The 15,582-nt window shown below is 51.3% G+C and overlaps 1 protein-coding gene across 2 annotated transcripts in view; it reads left to right on the top strand.

Moving 5' to 3' along the window:
- The first annotated feature begins 209 nt into the window (after positions 1-209).
- TVP23A (trans-golgi network vesicle protein 23 homolog A) overlaps positions 210-15,582 on the top strand; it is a 43,900-nt gene continuing 28,527 nt past the window's right edge. For both annotated transcript variants that reach the window (XM_024985145.2, XM_002697961.7), the window contains exons 1-3: positions 210-428; positions 11,698-12,419; positions 12,671-12,750. In XM_024985145.2, the coding sequence (XP_024840913.1) occupies positions 12,411-12,419; positions 12,671-12,750 (89 nt within the window). In that variant the 5' untranslated portion in view covers positions 210-428; positions 11,698-12,410. The remainder of the gene's footprint in view (positions 429-11,697; positions 12,420-12,670; positions 12,751-15,582) is intronic.

The following is a 15,582-nucleotide window of genomic DNA, read 5'->3' as shown; positions in this document are numbered from 1 at the left end:
CAGCCCTTGAGAGGCCTTCCTCTCTGGCCTGTTTACTGACTCCTCCACAGCCTGGAGAGATGTCAGGTGGCTTGGGAGGCCAGGCCGGACACATCAAAGCTTGCCTGTCCCTTTTGTCCCCTGCTTTGGAATTTCCTCTCTCCGGGGAGTGGCCTGCTGGCCTAGCGAAGGCCTCCCTTCTCATTCCAGGTGAAAGCAGAGACCAGAGCAAAGAGCAAGCTTCTGGCACAAAGAGGCAGCCTCAGTGGACTTGAGAGAAGAAGGCCTCTGCACGGTTAAGCAGTCAGCAGGGCTCATGCGAAAGGACACGCAGTGGCCCAGCTGCAGGAAGGAGCGAAAGCATCCAGCTCTTTAATTCTCATACCTCCCCACCAGGCAGGGGCCCGTGTCATTAGGACACTGCCATTGGCTAAACAGTCGCACAGCAGGTAAGTAACTCTCAGACCTTGCCAGGCCCTAAGCCCTGCAGACTTTCTGCTCTTTATCTTGTGGGTTAAGGGTGGCTGGTACAGAGGGTTAAGCAGCGAGTAGAGGGTGTTTGATCAGACCCGGAGCTGGAAGAGGCCCTGAGCTGCCCCCATTCCCCATCAGGCGGGAGCAGGGGCAGGAAACAGCAGCCCCATGCCTGTCTTTCCCAGGCCAGCAGCCTCATCTCACACTCAGCCGGGCACTCCTGCTGGATCTGCCTACCTGGTGCCTGGCAGTGCCCCTGCACCCCCCTCCCAAATTGGGGCACCAGATCTAACAAGTAAGAATAAGGGAGCCTGGTGGAATTGAACTGGAGGTAAGAAACTTTTTAGGATAAGTGTGTCCCATGCAATATTTGGGACATGACAGCGACCGTGTTAGTCGCTCAGTCATGTCCAACTCTGCGACCCCATGGACTGTAGCCCGCCAGGCTCCTCTGTCCATGGGATTCTCCGGGCAAGAATACTGGAGTGAGTAGCTGTTCTCTTCTCCAGGGGCTTTTCCTGACCCAGGGATCGAACATGGGTCTCCCACATTTCGGGCAGATACTTGACTGTCTGAGCCACAAGGGAAGCCCATTCGGGACATAGCTATACTAAAAAATTACCGGTTGTTTATTTCAACTTCAGGTTTACCTGCTGTCCTCTACTGCATCTGGGGACCCCATGGCTCCAGGCCCCCGAGGCTGCCCACCTGTTCCCATGCCCTCACCTTCCTGCTACGCCACAGAAGCTGCGCCCACTTCACAGACCTCCTCCCACCTGACCTGGGCCCTGTCCCTCTCCAGCCACGGCAGGTGCCCAGGAAGGCAGGGCAGAGAGCCGAGGCGGGGAGTAGGCTCCTCCCGTGGGCTGCCCGTGGGGCGCCCACACACCTTCCTGACGGCAGTTGGAACACAGAGAGGAGTCCTTGGTTTCTATTCAGATGGACCTCAGCTGTCTGGGCCTCTATTTCCCCATCTGTGAGATGGGTTGGGAGAGAATCGCTGTCCTACACACCCCCGGGGCCTTCACTCACCTGCTCCTCCACTTCCTCTGGGTGTGAGTCTAGACACAGTGTCCTTCCCTCCCAGCGCTGAGATTCTAGTTCTGAGGGAATACGAATGACCAAACAGCAAGCAAGAGGGATGAGTTAGGGGGCACATGAAAAGTCCCTCGAGAACTCAAAACAGAGACAGCAAAGGTGTAGAGACGGTAGCTGGGTCATTAGGCTGGGCGTCTGGAAGGGAGGCTTAGAGCCTCCTTGTTATCAGCACCGCAATAAATCAGTGTGTGCACGAGGAAGCACCGATGCATAAAAAAAAAAAAAAAACAGCCTGTGCAAAGGCCCTGAGGAAGGAAAGACCCATGTGGGTATGTTGTAATGACTGGTGGAATCTGGCCAGCATGCAGATGCAGAGTGAGCCTCTGAGCTGAAAGAGGGGAGCTTGTCCTGCCCTGCAAAGCCCTACGAGCCAGGGTGGGAGTTTGGGGTCCACCTAGTGGGAGGGGGAAGGTGGGAACCACTTACCTGAGGATGGAGACCCAGGTTTCCTGCTCCCACCTCTGTACAGGACAGGGTACAGCTCTGGCAGCAGAAACGGAAGGGGTGGATGGCCCTGGGAAATCTGTGCAAAGTGGAAAGATAAGAGGGCCTGGGAAAGATCTTGTTTTCTGGGGACTCTGATGAGACTCCCGTAACAGTCTGTAGATAAGGCCTAGTCCTTGCTGTTTACCTGGCACCCAGGCTCTGTCGCAGGCTTCCCTGGTGGCTCAGATAGTAAAGAATCTGCCTGCCAGTGCAGGAGACTGGGGTTCAATCCCTGGGTGGGGAAGATCCCCTGGAAAAGAGTATGGCAACCCACTTCAGCATTCTTGCCTAGAGAATTCCATGAACAAAGGAGTCTGGTGGGCTATAGTCCACAGGTTGCAAAGCTGTCGAACATGACCGAACCACATGCTCCGTATGTTCTGACTGAACACACAGCTCTGTGCCAGCCCCTACCTTGCAGTGGTATTTCTTTGGCAAATCAGCTGCCACTGGGGGAGAGCTTGTGGGGTGCAATGCCCTACATAGCAGTCTGAGAATGTGGGGTCCCCCACCCCCAGGGAAGCCACAGGACACAGATCATGAGAAGATGCAAAAGACCAAGGGTCTGGGTCCTCCACAAACACATTGTACGAGAGGAGAGAGGAGAGGAACCTTCTGGTTTAGAGATCTATCTCTGTAGAGGACTTCCCTGGTGGCTCCGTGGTAGAGAATCCACCTGCCAAGCTGGAGAGGCAGGTTCGATTCCTGGGTCAGGAAGATCCCCTGGAGGAGGAAAGGGCAACCCACTCCAGGATGCTGCTGCTAAGTCACTTCAGTCATGTCCGACTCTGTGGGACCCCATAGACAGCAGCCCACCAGGCTCCCCTGTCCCTGGGACTCTCCAGGCAAGAACACTGGAGTGGGTTGCCATTTCCTTCTCCAATGCATGAAAGTGAAAAGTGAAAGTGAAGTCGGTCAGTCGTGTCCGACTCTTAGTGACCCCATGGACTGCAGCCTACCAGGCTCCTCCGTCCATGGGATTTTCCAGGCAAGAGTACCGGAGTGGGGTGCCATTGCCTTCTCCGCCACTCCAGTATTCTGGTGTGGAAAACCCCATGGACGGAGGAGCCTGACGGGCTATAGTCCATGGGGTCACAAAGAGTCCGACATGATTTAGTGACTAATTAACAACAGTCTGCATTACTCACCTGCATGGCATGGCCCTGCTTGGGGTGGGACTGAAACAAACTATGGGAAATAAAAATATTTATGAGACAATCAGGGAATGAACCCTGACAGGATTTTGGGTACGATCTCTAACACAAAGGATTATTATTCATCGTGCTAGGCATGATGATATTGAAGCTTTTAAAAATGGACATAAAATTTGAATACTGTACAATTCATCCTTTTAAAGTGTAACATGCAGTGAGTTTTAGGATATTCCCAAAACTGTGAAATCATCACCACTATCTAATTCAGGAACATTTTCATCACCCACAAAAGAAACTTTGTAGTAACCAGCAGCCATCCCCTTGTTCAGTTACTCAGTCGTGTCCGACTCATTGTGGCCCCATGGACTGCAGCACACCAGGCTTCCTTGTCCTTCACCATCTCCTGGAGTTTGCTCAGATTCATGTCCATTGACTCAGTGATGCCATCTAACCATCGCATCCTCTGTCATCCCCTTCTCCTCCTGCCTTCAATCTTTCCCAGCATCAGGGTCTTTTCCAGTGAGTCAGCTCTTGGCATCAGATGGCCAAAGTATTGGAGCTTCAGCTTCAGCATCAGTCCTTCCAATGAATATTCAGGGTTGATTTCCTTTAGGATTGACTGGTTTGATCTCCTTGCAGTCCAAGGGACTCTCAAGAGTCTTCTCCAGCATCACATTCTTAAAGCATCAATTCTTCAGCACTCAGCCTTCTTTACAGTCCAACTTTCACATCCATATGTGACTACTGGAAAAACCATAGCTTTGGACTTTAGTCTGCAAAGTGATAATGTCTCTGCTTTTTAATATGCTGTCTAGGTTGATCATAGCTTTCTTTCCAAGGAGCAAGTGCCTTTTAATTTTATGTCTATAGTTACTGTCAGCAGTGATTCTGGAGCCCCAGGAAATAAAATCTGTCACTGTTTCCACTTTTCCCCTTCTATCTGTTATGAAGTGATGGGACTGGATGCCATGATTCCAGTTTTTTGAATGTTGAATTTTAAGCCAGCTTTTTCACTCTCCTCTTTCACCCTCATCAAGAGGCTCTTTAGTTCTTCTTCACTTTCCGCCGTTAGAATGGTATCATCTGCATATCTGAGGCTGTTGATATTTCTCCCAGCAATCTCCCTTAACTCAATGAAGCTATGAGCCATGCCGTGCAGGGCCACCCAAGACAAATGGGTTATAGTAGAGAGTTCTGATAAAACGTGATCCACTGGAGGAGGCAATGGCAAACTACTCCAGTATTTTCGCCCTGAGAACTCCATGAACAGTATGAAAAGTCATCCCCTAGCCCTTGGCAAACACTAACCTGCTTTCTGTCTCTATGGATTTGCCAATTCTGGAAATTTCATGTAAACAGAATCAGGTAACATGTGCATCCAGCCTCTTTCACTGAGCCTCATGTTTGCAAATTTCACTGAGGCTGTAGCAGGTATGGGTGCTTCACTCTGTTTTTTTTGCTGGGTCTTCATTGCAGTGCATGTAGGTTTCTCTAGTTGTGGTGCCGGGATTTAGTTGCCCCACAGCATGTGGGATCTTAGTTCCCTGACCAGGGATCAAACCACATCCCCTGCACTGGAAGGTGGATTCTTAACCACTGGACCACCAGGGAAGTCTTCACTTCATTCCTTTTTATTGCAAAAGATTATTCATCATATGGATAGTGTGAGTTTTGTTTATCCTCATCAACTGACAGACATTTGGGCTGTTTCTATGTTTGGGCTACTAAGAATGATGCCTGTCTGAACATTCCTGTACAAGGTATTTTATAAACATGTTTTCAGTTCTCTTGAGGCTGTACTTAGGAGCAGGATTGCTGTGATTTTGTTTTTCCAAGAGTCCATTTTCAGAGCTATGCATCAAAGTATTAAAGTGAAACGATAAGATGCTGGGGTTTGCTTCAAAATCATACAGAAGAAGGGGACTTTCTCTGGTGGTCTGGTGATAAAGACTCTGCCTTCCAATGTAGCGGACATGGGTTCAATTCCTGGTCAGGGAACTAAGATCCCACAAGCTGCGGGGCAACTAAGCCTGCCTTCATGATGAAACAAACATCCGGCACAACCAGGAAAAGAAAAAATCATACAGAAGAAGGAAATAGGTCAATACAAAAGGAAGAGCTGGTTTGAGAATTTTGAACCAGGACAAGTACACAAGTGTTTATTACGCTGTTTACATTTGTTTCAACCTGGGCATAAAAATTCTTTTCAATGCTGAGGCTCAGTTCAGAGTGACTTCCCTGTCCTCCTTTTGAATTCCCAGATGATCACGCTGTAGAACAGAAATGTAATGCAAGCCACATGCGTCATAGGAAGTATGCTCCTAGCCACATCTAGAAAAGTAAAATCAGGGCAAGTTGATTTTAATTGCACTTTAACCCAATACACAATCATTTCAGTATGGGAGAAGTTTCAAAATTATGAGAAAATACGTTACATCCTTTTTGCCTACTAATCCTTTAAACCCCGGTGTGTATCTGATGCTGACAGAACATCTCCATCCAGTCTTACCCCATTTCAGCGGCTCCATAGTGCCTTCCCAGGCTGGACAGGGACATTTGTTTGGGGCATTGAGTGGACTTTTCAGACAACTTTTGTGCCTTTGTTTTTTTTTTTTTAATTTGGTTGTTTTTATCCATCTACAGTTTTCCCTGGTGGCTCAGTGGTAAAGAATCAACCTGGCAATGCAGGAGACAAGGGTTCGATCCCTGGGTCGGCAAGATCCCCTGGAGGAGGGCATGGCAACCCACTCCAGTGTTCTTGCCTGGGAAATCCCATGGAGAGAGAAGCCTGGTGGGCTACAGTCCATGGGATCGCAGAGAGTCAGACACAACTTAGAGACTAAACATTACACCATCCATCTACAACTGGAATGTTGGCCCGAAGAGGGCAAGAACCTTGTGTGTCTTGCCAAGTGCTATGGCCCTGTGTCTAGACCAGTGTATCCAGCACAGAGCAGGTGAGGGCTGAGCAAGTGAAGGACCCAGGAGTGTGCAAGGCAATGCATCTCTGCCCATTTCACAGATGGGGAGTCAGAGGCCTGGGCACAGCTTGGGCCCATGTGGGTAGAAATCCAGGGCTCACCACAGGCACCGCCACCCCCCAGCAAGGTGGACGGAGATCCTGAGAGATGCCCCCAAGAAGGGCTCATCTCCTCCCTCGGCCCTCTGCCCTGCCTTCCCGGGCACCGGCTGTGGCTGGAGAAGGACAGGGCCCAGGTCAGGTGCGAGGAGGCCTGTGAAGTGGGAGCAGCTTCTGGGGGGAAGCAGAAAGGTCAGAGGCCCGGGGGCAGGTGGGCAGCCCCCTGGGTGGGAGCCCCGGCTTCACGGGCCTGGATGCACTCTGACCTGGAGCTACAGGGTGCCAGAGGCAATGGAAGACACCAGGTAATCAAAGTTGACAAAACTGATAATTTTTTTAGTTGTAAGTACATCCCCCAAATTGCATGGGACATACTTATACTAAAAAGTTAGTTACCTCAAGGTCAATTTCACCAGGACTTTTATTTATTTTTATTGAAATATAGCTGATTCAAAATATTATGTTAGTTTCAGGTATACAGCAAAGGGATTCAGTTACACGTTTTTTTCCATTATGGCTTATGACAGGATATTGAATATAATTTTCTGCATATACAATAGGACCTTGTTCTTCATCTATATTATATATAGTAGTGTGTCTCTGCTACCCCCCAACTCCTAATTTTTCCCTCCTCTAGTTCCCCTTTGGTAACCTATGTCTGTGAGTCTGTTCCTGTCTTGTCCCAAGTTCATCGGTATTGTTTTTTATTTTTTAGATTCCACTCATAAGTGATAACATATGATATTTGTCTTGCTTACTTCTCTTAGTATGGTAATCTCTAGGTTCATCCACACTGGTATAGAATGCATTATTTCATTTGTTTATGATTGAGTGAGTAGTATATATATCACATCTTCTTTATCTGTTCATCTGTCGATGGACGCGTAGGTTGCTTCCATGTCTTGGCTATTGTAAATAGTGCTGCTATAGACATTGCTGGAGAAGGCAATGGCGACCCACTCCAGTACTCTTGCCTGGAAAATGCTGTGGATGGAGGAGCCTGGTAGGCTGCAGTCCATGGGGTCGCTAAGAGTTGGACACGACTGAGCGACTTGACTTTCACTTTTCACTTTCATGCATTGGAGAAGGAAATGGCAACCCACTCCAGTGTTCTTGCCTGGAGAATCCCAGGGATGGGGAAGCCTGGTGGGCTGCCATCTATGGGGTCACACAGAGTCAGACACGACTGAAGTGACTTAGCAGCAGTAGCAGCCAGTACTCTTGCCTGGAAAATCCAATGGACGGAGGAGCCTGGTAGGCTCCAGCCCATGGGGTCCCTAAGAGTCGGGCACGACTTAGCGACTTCACTTTCACTTTGCACTTCTATGTATTGGAGAAGGAAATGGCAACCCACTCCAGTATTCTTGCCTGGAGAATCCCAGGGACAGAGGAGCCTAGTGGGCTGCCATCTATGGGGTCGCACAGAGTTGGACATGACTGAAGCGACTTAGCAGTAGCGGCAGCATCGACATTGAGGTGCCTGTATCTTTTTAAATGGGAATTTCCTCCAGATATGTATGCCCAGGAGTGAGATAGCTGGATCATACGGAAACTCTATATTCAGTTTGTTAAGGAACTTCCATACTGTGCTCCACAGTGGCCGCACCAATTTATATTCCCATCAACAGCGTAGGAGGGTTCCCTTTTCTGCACACCCTCTCCAGTATTTATTATTTGTAGATGTTTTGGTGGTGGCCATTCTGAATGGTGTGAGGTGACGCCTCGTTGTAGTTTTGATTTGCATTTCTCTAATAATTAGTGATACTGAACATCTTTCCATTGACTTGTTGGCCATCTGTATGTCTTCTTTGGAGAAATGTCTATTTAGGTCTTCTGCTCATTTTTTGATTGGGCTGTCTATTTTTATTTTGAGCTGTATGAGCTGCTTCTTTATCTTGGAAATTCAACCCCTGTCGGTTGCATCATTTGCAAATATTTTCGCCCATTCTGGAGCTTGTTTCTTCCGTTTGTTTTCAGTTTCTTTTGCAGGGCAAAAGCTTATGAGTTTGATTAGAAATTTATTTTTGCTTTTATTTATATTGCTTTGGGAGACTGACCTAAGAAAACATTGATATGATTTATGTCAGAAAGAATTTCGCTGTGTTCTCTTGCAGGCCCCTGACTCTTACTTGCTAGGTCTGGTAACCCGACGTGGGGGAAAGCAGGGCCACTGCCAGGTGCCAGGGGGGCGGATCTTAGGGACCAGTGGGGATGCCAGGCCGAGAAGGTGAGAAGGGGCTGCTGCTCCCCATGCCTGAGAGGGGATGAGGGCAGCTCAGTGCCTTTGCCAGCCCCAGGCCTGATCACACACACCCTCCCCACACTCACTACTTAACCCTCTGTGTCACCCACCTTTCTCCTGCAGAATAAAGAGCAGAAAGTCTGTGTGGCTCAGAGCCCAGCATAGTCCAGTCAGGCTGACCTCCCACCTCTCCCAGCCAGGCTCTGGACACCCACGTTTGGCCATATCAATCCAATCCAAGCCTTTGCTTTCCAGTCCAGGCCTGTGGGGTCCTGTCTCAGGCAGAGGGCCATGCAAGGTACCCTGTTCTGGCTGCAGTTTGTCCCAGGAACACACAAATTGGGGAATGGAAGCCCTGTGGGCTGGGCGGCACACACAGGCCCTGAGCCTCAGGCCAGAGTCATTCCTTCTGCTGAGGGGTCTCCACCGTAACTGGGGGACCAACAGCCGCACATATAGCCATCCAGCCCACAGGGGTTCCTTGGGCCCCAAGTTCCTCTCCTGATGACCACAGGCAGTATTACCAGGGCCACCATTTCCTGAATCCCTACTCTGAGCAAAGCACCTAACATGTGTTTTCTCTAGTCCTTGCATCATCCCAGCCAGGTGAGGGGAGGTGTGGTCTCTTTTTACAGATGTGGAGACTGAGGCCAGAGAATTGAAGCCTCCTGCCCCAGGCCACCCAGCCAGGCAGTGGTGGAACCACGTTCCCAGCTGGGTTGCCTGACTCTACAGATCCACCTCCAAGAACCATCCAGAAGACAGTGCCTGCCTGAGCCTGGAGCCCTTTCCCTTCAGTTGTTCTGGCTTCAGTGCTGGAAGCCACACTGCAGGAACCAGAGCTGGGGGCTGTTTCTCAAAGCTCTGTTCCCTAAGCCTCTCCTGGGCCAAGACAATCAGAGGTGACTCAAGGCAGGATTCAGTGGTCATATTCAGTGATGCTGGTGTGAGGGGAGATGGTCAGTGTTTCCCAGAAGTCTCTGAACCCAAGGATTCCCCACTGTCCTTATTAAAAGCAGATTCCTGGGAATGGCCCTGGAGCTTCAGGGGCCCTGGAATCTGCATTTAACCTGCAGCCCCAGGTTACTCCATCTGCAATGCAGGAGACATGGTTTCGATTCCTGGGACTGGAAGATCTCCTGGAGAGGGAAATGGCAACTCACTCCAGTATTCTTGCCTGGGAAATCCCATGGACAGAGGAGCCTAGGGGGCTACAGTCCATGGGGTCACAAAAGAGTTAGACATGACTTAGTGACTAAACAACAATTATATATCCATATATATGTGTGTCCATTTCTACAGTTATCAGCCTTTCAAATAATTTTGGGCTTCCCCTGTGGCTCAGTGGGTAAAGAATCTGCCTGCAATGCAGGAGACACAGGAGACATGGGTTTGATCCCTGGGGTGGGAAGATTCCCCGGAGGAAATGGCAAACCACTGAAGTTTTTTGCCTGGAGAATCCCATGGACAGAGGAGCCTGGCTGGCTACAGTCCATGGGGTCGCAAAGAGTCAGACACGACTGAGCATGCAGAGCCCGGTTAAACCACTGCAGCTGGTTTCAAAGCCAATGATGAATTTTCTGCAGAATCCTCGGGCTCTCTGCCCACTCTGAAACTCCACAGGCTGACCCTGCAGAGGATCATCTAGGTGTGGGAGGAAGAGAGGGAGGGCGCTTTCCCCAGAGTCCCCAGTTCTGGCCTCCACCTCTGCACTCTCAGCCGGTGGCCCCCTGAGGGCAGCTCAGGAGCCCGTGGCTTCCACGTGGTGGGGGCTGAGACTCTTCTCCAGGTACCCCTAACCTGAGGACTGAGAATGACAGTTTGACCCCAAATGGGGCTTCCAAGGGGGCTTTCCTACCTCCTCACCTCCTTGAGGACTCTCTGAGCCCCAACTTAACAGACACCAACAGCTGGTGATTCTCAGAATCAGAGGAAAAGCCCCTAAATGTTCTGTAACGGCTTCTCACCCTCACCTGCCTTCTGCTGTGGTCCCTTGTCTCCCCTCCCCCTGTTATCCCTCCCAGGCAGTTGTAGCCAAGCTGGGGAGGGCAGCTTAGGGTACCCTAGCCTCTCAGTATGACAGTCTTCTTTGCCTGGAGCAGGCTTTGGGCTGGAAGAACCAACAGGCTTTTCTAGAAAGCCAGGCTTTGGTGGTGGTTTGGTTGCTAAGTCGTGTCCAATTCTTGGGACCCCATGGACTATAGCCCGCCAGGCTCCTCTGTCTATGGGATTTCCCAGGCAAGAATACTGGAATGGGTTGTCATATCCTTCTCTGGGATCTTCCTGACCCAGGGATCAAACCAGCATCTCCGGCACTGCAGGGATTCTTTACTACTGAGCCACCAAGGAAGCTCTCTGGTGGTTGAGATCCTTACAGTTCAAAGGGTGGTCCAGGGGCCTGCAACATTAGCATCACTGGAGTGCTGTTATCGAGCCTCTCAGGCCCCGCCCAGACCCCCTGACTCCCAAGACGGCATTCCAGGAGAAAGTACCCTCCCTCTGCACACAGCTGACAGACCCTTCGTGGGATCAGTTTAGGTAATGGTGGGGGGGGGGGTGCCTGCCCAAGGCTCAGAGCTTAGGTGCCTTCTTGCACCTCTGCTTCCTACCCTTCCCTCCTGGCAGCCACCCACCCCTGCAGGGATCAGCAGGGAGTGAATGGTGTCGGGAACTTGGAAACCACCAGCGCTTTTCTGAGTCACCAGGGATGGAAGACAGGTCCCTACTGCCCATGGCGGGAGGGCAAAGGGCAGGACTAGGGCCCTGGCATAGAGACTCTTTGACCTCTGCTCCTATGTGGGTGGCCAGGAGGAGGCGAGGGCAGAAAGTAGAGGGGAGTGACCCTGTCCCGGGCCAGGAAAAGCTATCTGGTGACAAAGACTTCCTTTGTGGGAGATAACTGGGAAGGCTTTTATATCCATTTGTTGTTGTTGTTAACTGTTCAGTTGCTAAATCGTGTCTGACTCTATGGGACCCCATGGACTGTAGTCAGCCAGGCTCCTCTGTCCATGGGATTTTGTGGGCAAGAATGCTCAAGTGGGTTGTCATTTCCTTCTCCAGGTAATCTTCCAGGACCAGGGATTGAACCTGAATCGCCTGCATTGGCAGGCAGATTCTTTACTACTGAGCCACCAGGGAAGCAGAAACACTACTATTACTGCTAATAATAGTTACTTTGTCCACAGCGTGTGTCTGGCACCAGAATGAAGGCAACGTCACGGTGGGCGGCAGTGGGACCCACGCCACAGCTGCAGCAGATTCACCTGTTAAAAGGCAGAATCCGGAACTCCACTCCAGGCCTTAGGAATCTCCGCGGTTGGCCTGGGAAATTGTTTTTAATTAAGGCCCTAGGGAATTCTTTGGGGTCGAGTGGGGAAACACCGGCCTTCTCCAGCCTTGAGAGAGGCTGCCCAACACTGACATTCATTCTTGCACTCGCTCCCTCCCTCGGTCGACATCTATGGAACATCCACCTGGTTCACTGACCCACTCGCTCTACTGCTCGCAGGATCACCGATCTGGGTTCCCGAGTCCGCCTCTGAGCCCGAATCGTCCCCTCCCTGCCGCCGCTCCGTCTTCACCCTCCATCCTTGCATTGGGCATCAGCTGTCTCTCCTAGGCGGTGTTCCCAGAGAGCCCGGGCAGAGGGACCCTCCCAAGCCCCGCCCCGGCCCGGGCAGTCGAGCCCACCTCCCCCGCCGGCGACTGCGCTCTGGGGCCCGCGCGCCCCGCCCCGACCGGAGACCAGCGAGGAGGCTGCACCGGGGGCTCGGGCTCTGACCCCCACCCCACCGCGTCCCCGCGCCCACCGCCGCTGCGCGCCAGGCGTCCCAGCCCTTCCGCAGCGAGAGGTGCAGCCGGAGGCTGGGTTGTGGGCTCCAGGTGGGCTCTGGGAAGGATGAAGCAGGTAGGGCCGCGGGGATGCCGAGGATGGGAGGGTGGTGGCCAGGATGCTGGGAGCCTTCCGGAGGGCTAGGAGAAGCTGGGAGGAAGACGAGGAGGGAGGGGAGGGATGCGGGAGCCGGGGCTTGGGCCTGCGCTGGACCCCAAGTGGGCAGGAGGGTGGAGAAGCGGAGGGCCCCGCCCGCAGAGAGGGTCGTGGCCAGAGGGCCTGTGCACCGCTGGGAAGGGCCTGTCACTCGTCATTGATGTCCCCAGGCCCTGGTGGATGATACCGAGGATGTGTCCTTGGACTTTGGCAACGAGGAGGAGCTGGCGTTTCGGAAAGCCAAGATCAGGTGCGTTGTGACCCGGTAGCTGGGCAGGCTCACTCAGTGCTGCAGATTTATTCATTCAGGTTCATTCATTCAGGATGTACTGAGTACCCGGTGTGTGCCAGACGTCGGGCTCCCAGCACACCCAGGACAGACCGGACAAGGTCCTGCCCTCCTAGTCTGTGGTCTTGGGGGGAGGGGACTAACAGGTGAACAAAGATGTTAACAAGATAATTAGTGTGAGAAGAGTTGGGAAGAAAACAGGCTGATGAAAGAGAAAGCCACTGGGGAGGCTAGCAGCCTTGTGCTTTTAATTGTGATGATGGAGAAGACTCTGGAGAGCCCCTTGAACTGCAAGGAAATCACACCAGTCAATCCTAAAGGAAATCAGTCCTGAATATTCATTCATTGGAAGAACTGATGCTGAAGCTCAAATACTTTGGCCGCTTGATGCAAAGAGCCCACTCATTGGAAAGGACCCTGATGCTGGGAAAGGTTGAAGGCAAAAGGAGAAGGGGGCAGCAGAGGATGAGATGGTTGGATGGCATCACTGACTCAATAGACATGAGTTGAGCAAACTCCGGGAGATAGTGAAGGACAAAGAAGCCTGGTGTGCTGCAGTCCATGGGGTTGCAAAGAGTCGGACACAACTGAACAACTGAACTGAACTGAGTGATGAGAGGCAGCCAGTCACGGGAGGCTCTGACCAAAACCTTCCTTGAAGAATGAAAAGCAGGTTTAAGGGCCCAGGGCTGTGTTTGGAAGGTCAAAGGAAAGCCACTGTGTCTGGAGGGTAGTGGGGGAGAAGACAGGGGTTGGCAGGAGGCTGGAGAGGTGGACAAGGGCTTGAAGTTTTATTCTTGGCCCTCTTTCAACTCTAGCCAGTGAGATATTGTTGTTTTAGTCGCTCAGTCGTATCCGACTCTTTTGCGATCCTGTGGACCTTGGCCCACCAGGTTCCTCTGTCCACAGGATTTCCTAGGCAAGAATATGGCAGTGGGTTGCCTTTTCCTCCTCCAGGGGATCTTTCCGACCCAGAAATCGAACCCAGGTCTCCTGCATTGGCAGGCAGATTCTTTACCATCTGAGCCACCTGGGAAGCCCCCAGCCAGAGGTAGTGTTGGCTTAAAACAACAGAGATTTATTCTCTCACAGTTCTGAAGTCCTAAATCAGTTTCACTGGGCTGAAACTAAAGTGTCCACAGGACACACTCCCTCTGGAGGTTCTAGGGGAAGATCCGTTTCTTGCCTTTTCTAGCTTCCGGTGGTTTGCTGGCTGGTGACTCCTGCTGCTGCCTCTCAAGACGAGCACTGTAGCATCTTGAGCCTCACTTTTATTTCACATGGCTTTTTCCTCTGTAGCAGTCTCCCTCTGCCTTCCTCTTACTGGGTTACTTGTGGTTGCGTTTTCGGACCCACTTGGATAATCCAGGGTAATCTTCCCCCCTGAAGATCTCTAATTTGATCACACCCACAGAGGCCCCTTTGCCATAACAACTTAGTCACAGTCTCTGGCGGTCAGGGCCCTGGATTGAGGGATTGTTCAACCTACCATAGTGCCCTATGATTGTCTTTACGGAAAGTTACTGTGAGAGAACTGGAATCCTGGGATATCTTCTAGATCATCTAAACTCATGTGTTCAGTGTTGTATTTTTTTTAAATTTAGTTGGAGGATAATTGCTTTACAGTGTGATGCTACTTTTTGTTGTACAACTACGTGACTCAGCTGCAAGAAGAGATACATCCGCTCCCGTTCGGACCACCCTCCTTTTGCCCCAGCCCACCCCTCTAGGTCATCACAGAGCACCGAGCTGAGCTCCCTGTGTTCTACAGCAGTTTCTTTCTAGCTGTCTGTTTGACACATGGTAGTGTAAGTCAGTGTACTCTCTCAATTTGTCCCACCCTCTCTTTCCCCCGCTGTGTGCATAAGTCCGTTCTCTATGGCTTGTTTCTATTTCTGCCCTGCAAATAGGTTCAATCAGTACCATTTTCTAGAGTCCATATATATGTGTTCATATATGATATTTGTTTTTCTCTTTCTGCCTTAACTTCACTCTGCATAACAGACTCTAGGTTCATTCACCTCACTACAGCTGACTCAGTCTTCGTTGAGCTCCTCCTGTATGCCTACGTCTGGGCTGGTGGCTGGGGACACGTGGTGTACAGGACACACCGCCTACCTCCATGGCGTGGTCTGGTCTGGAGCAGGGATGGTCAGCTTTGACACTGCTGACATTTGGGACCAGGTTCCTCTTGGTGGTGAGGATGTCCTGTGCATTTCGGATATTTAGCAGCATCTCTGGCTTCTGTTCACCACATGCCAGGAGCATCCCACCAGTGAGGTCTGCAGACAGTGCCAAGTGTTCCCTGGGAGGCAAACTTTCCCCGGTTGGAAACCATTGGTGTCGGGGTGTAGGGTATAGGCATGTCCATGGCTGTTATGATTCAATGTTTTAAATGCTGTGATTTCAGAGGGGGAAGGAGAGGGTGGGATGAATTGAGAGAGTAGCATTGACACATGTACTTTATCAAATGTAAAATTAGATAGCCCATGGAAATCTGCTGTGTGATACAAGGAACTCAAACTGGGGCTCTGTGACAACCTCAAGGGGTGGGATGGAGTGGGAAGTGGGAGGGAGGTCCAAGAGGGAGGGGACGTATGTCTGCTGCTGCTGCCGCTGCTGCTGCTAAGTCACTTCAGGCGTGTCCGACTGTGCGTCCCCATAGACGGCAGCCCACAAGGCTCCCCTGTCCCTGAGATTCTCCAGGCAAGAACACTGGAGTGGGTTGCCATTTCCTTCTCCAATGCATGAAAGTAAAAAGTGAAAGTGAAATCGCTCAGCCATGTCTGACTC

The sequence above is a fragment of the Bos taurus genome, chromosome 25, assembly GCF_002263795.3.
Source record: "Bos taurus isolate L1 Dominette 01449 registration number 42190680 breed Hereford chromosome 25, ARS-UCD2.0, whole genome shotgun sequence".
Classification (NCBI taxonomy): Eukaryota; Metazoa; Chordata; class Mammalia; order Artiodactyla; family Bovidae; genus Bos; species Bos taurus.
The sequence above is the reverse complement of the archived record's forward strand: the minus strand, read 5'-3'. Positions and strand labels throughout refer to the sequence as shown.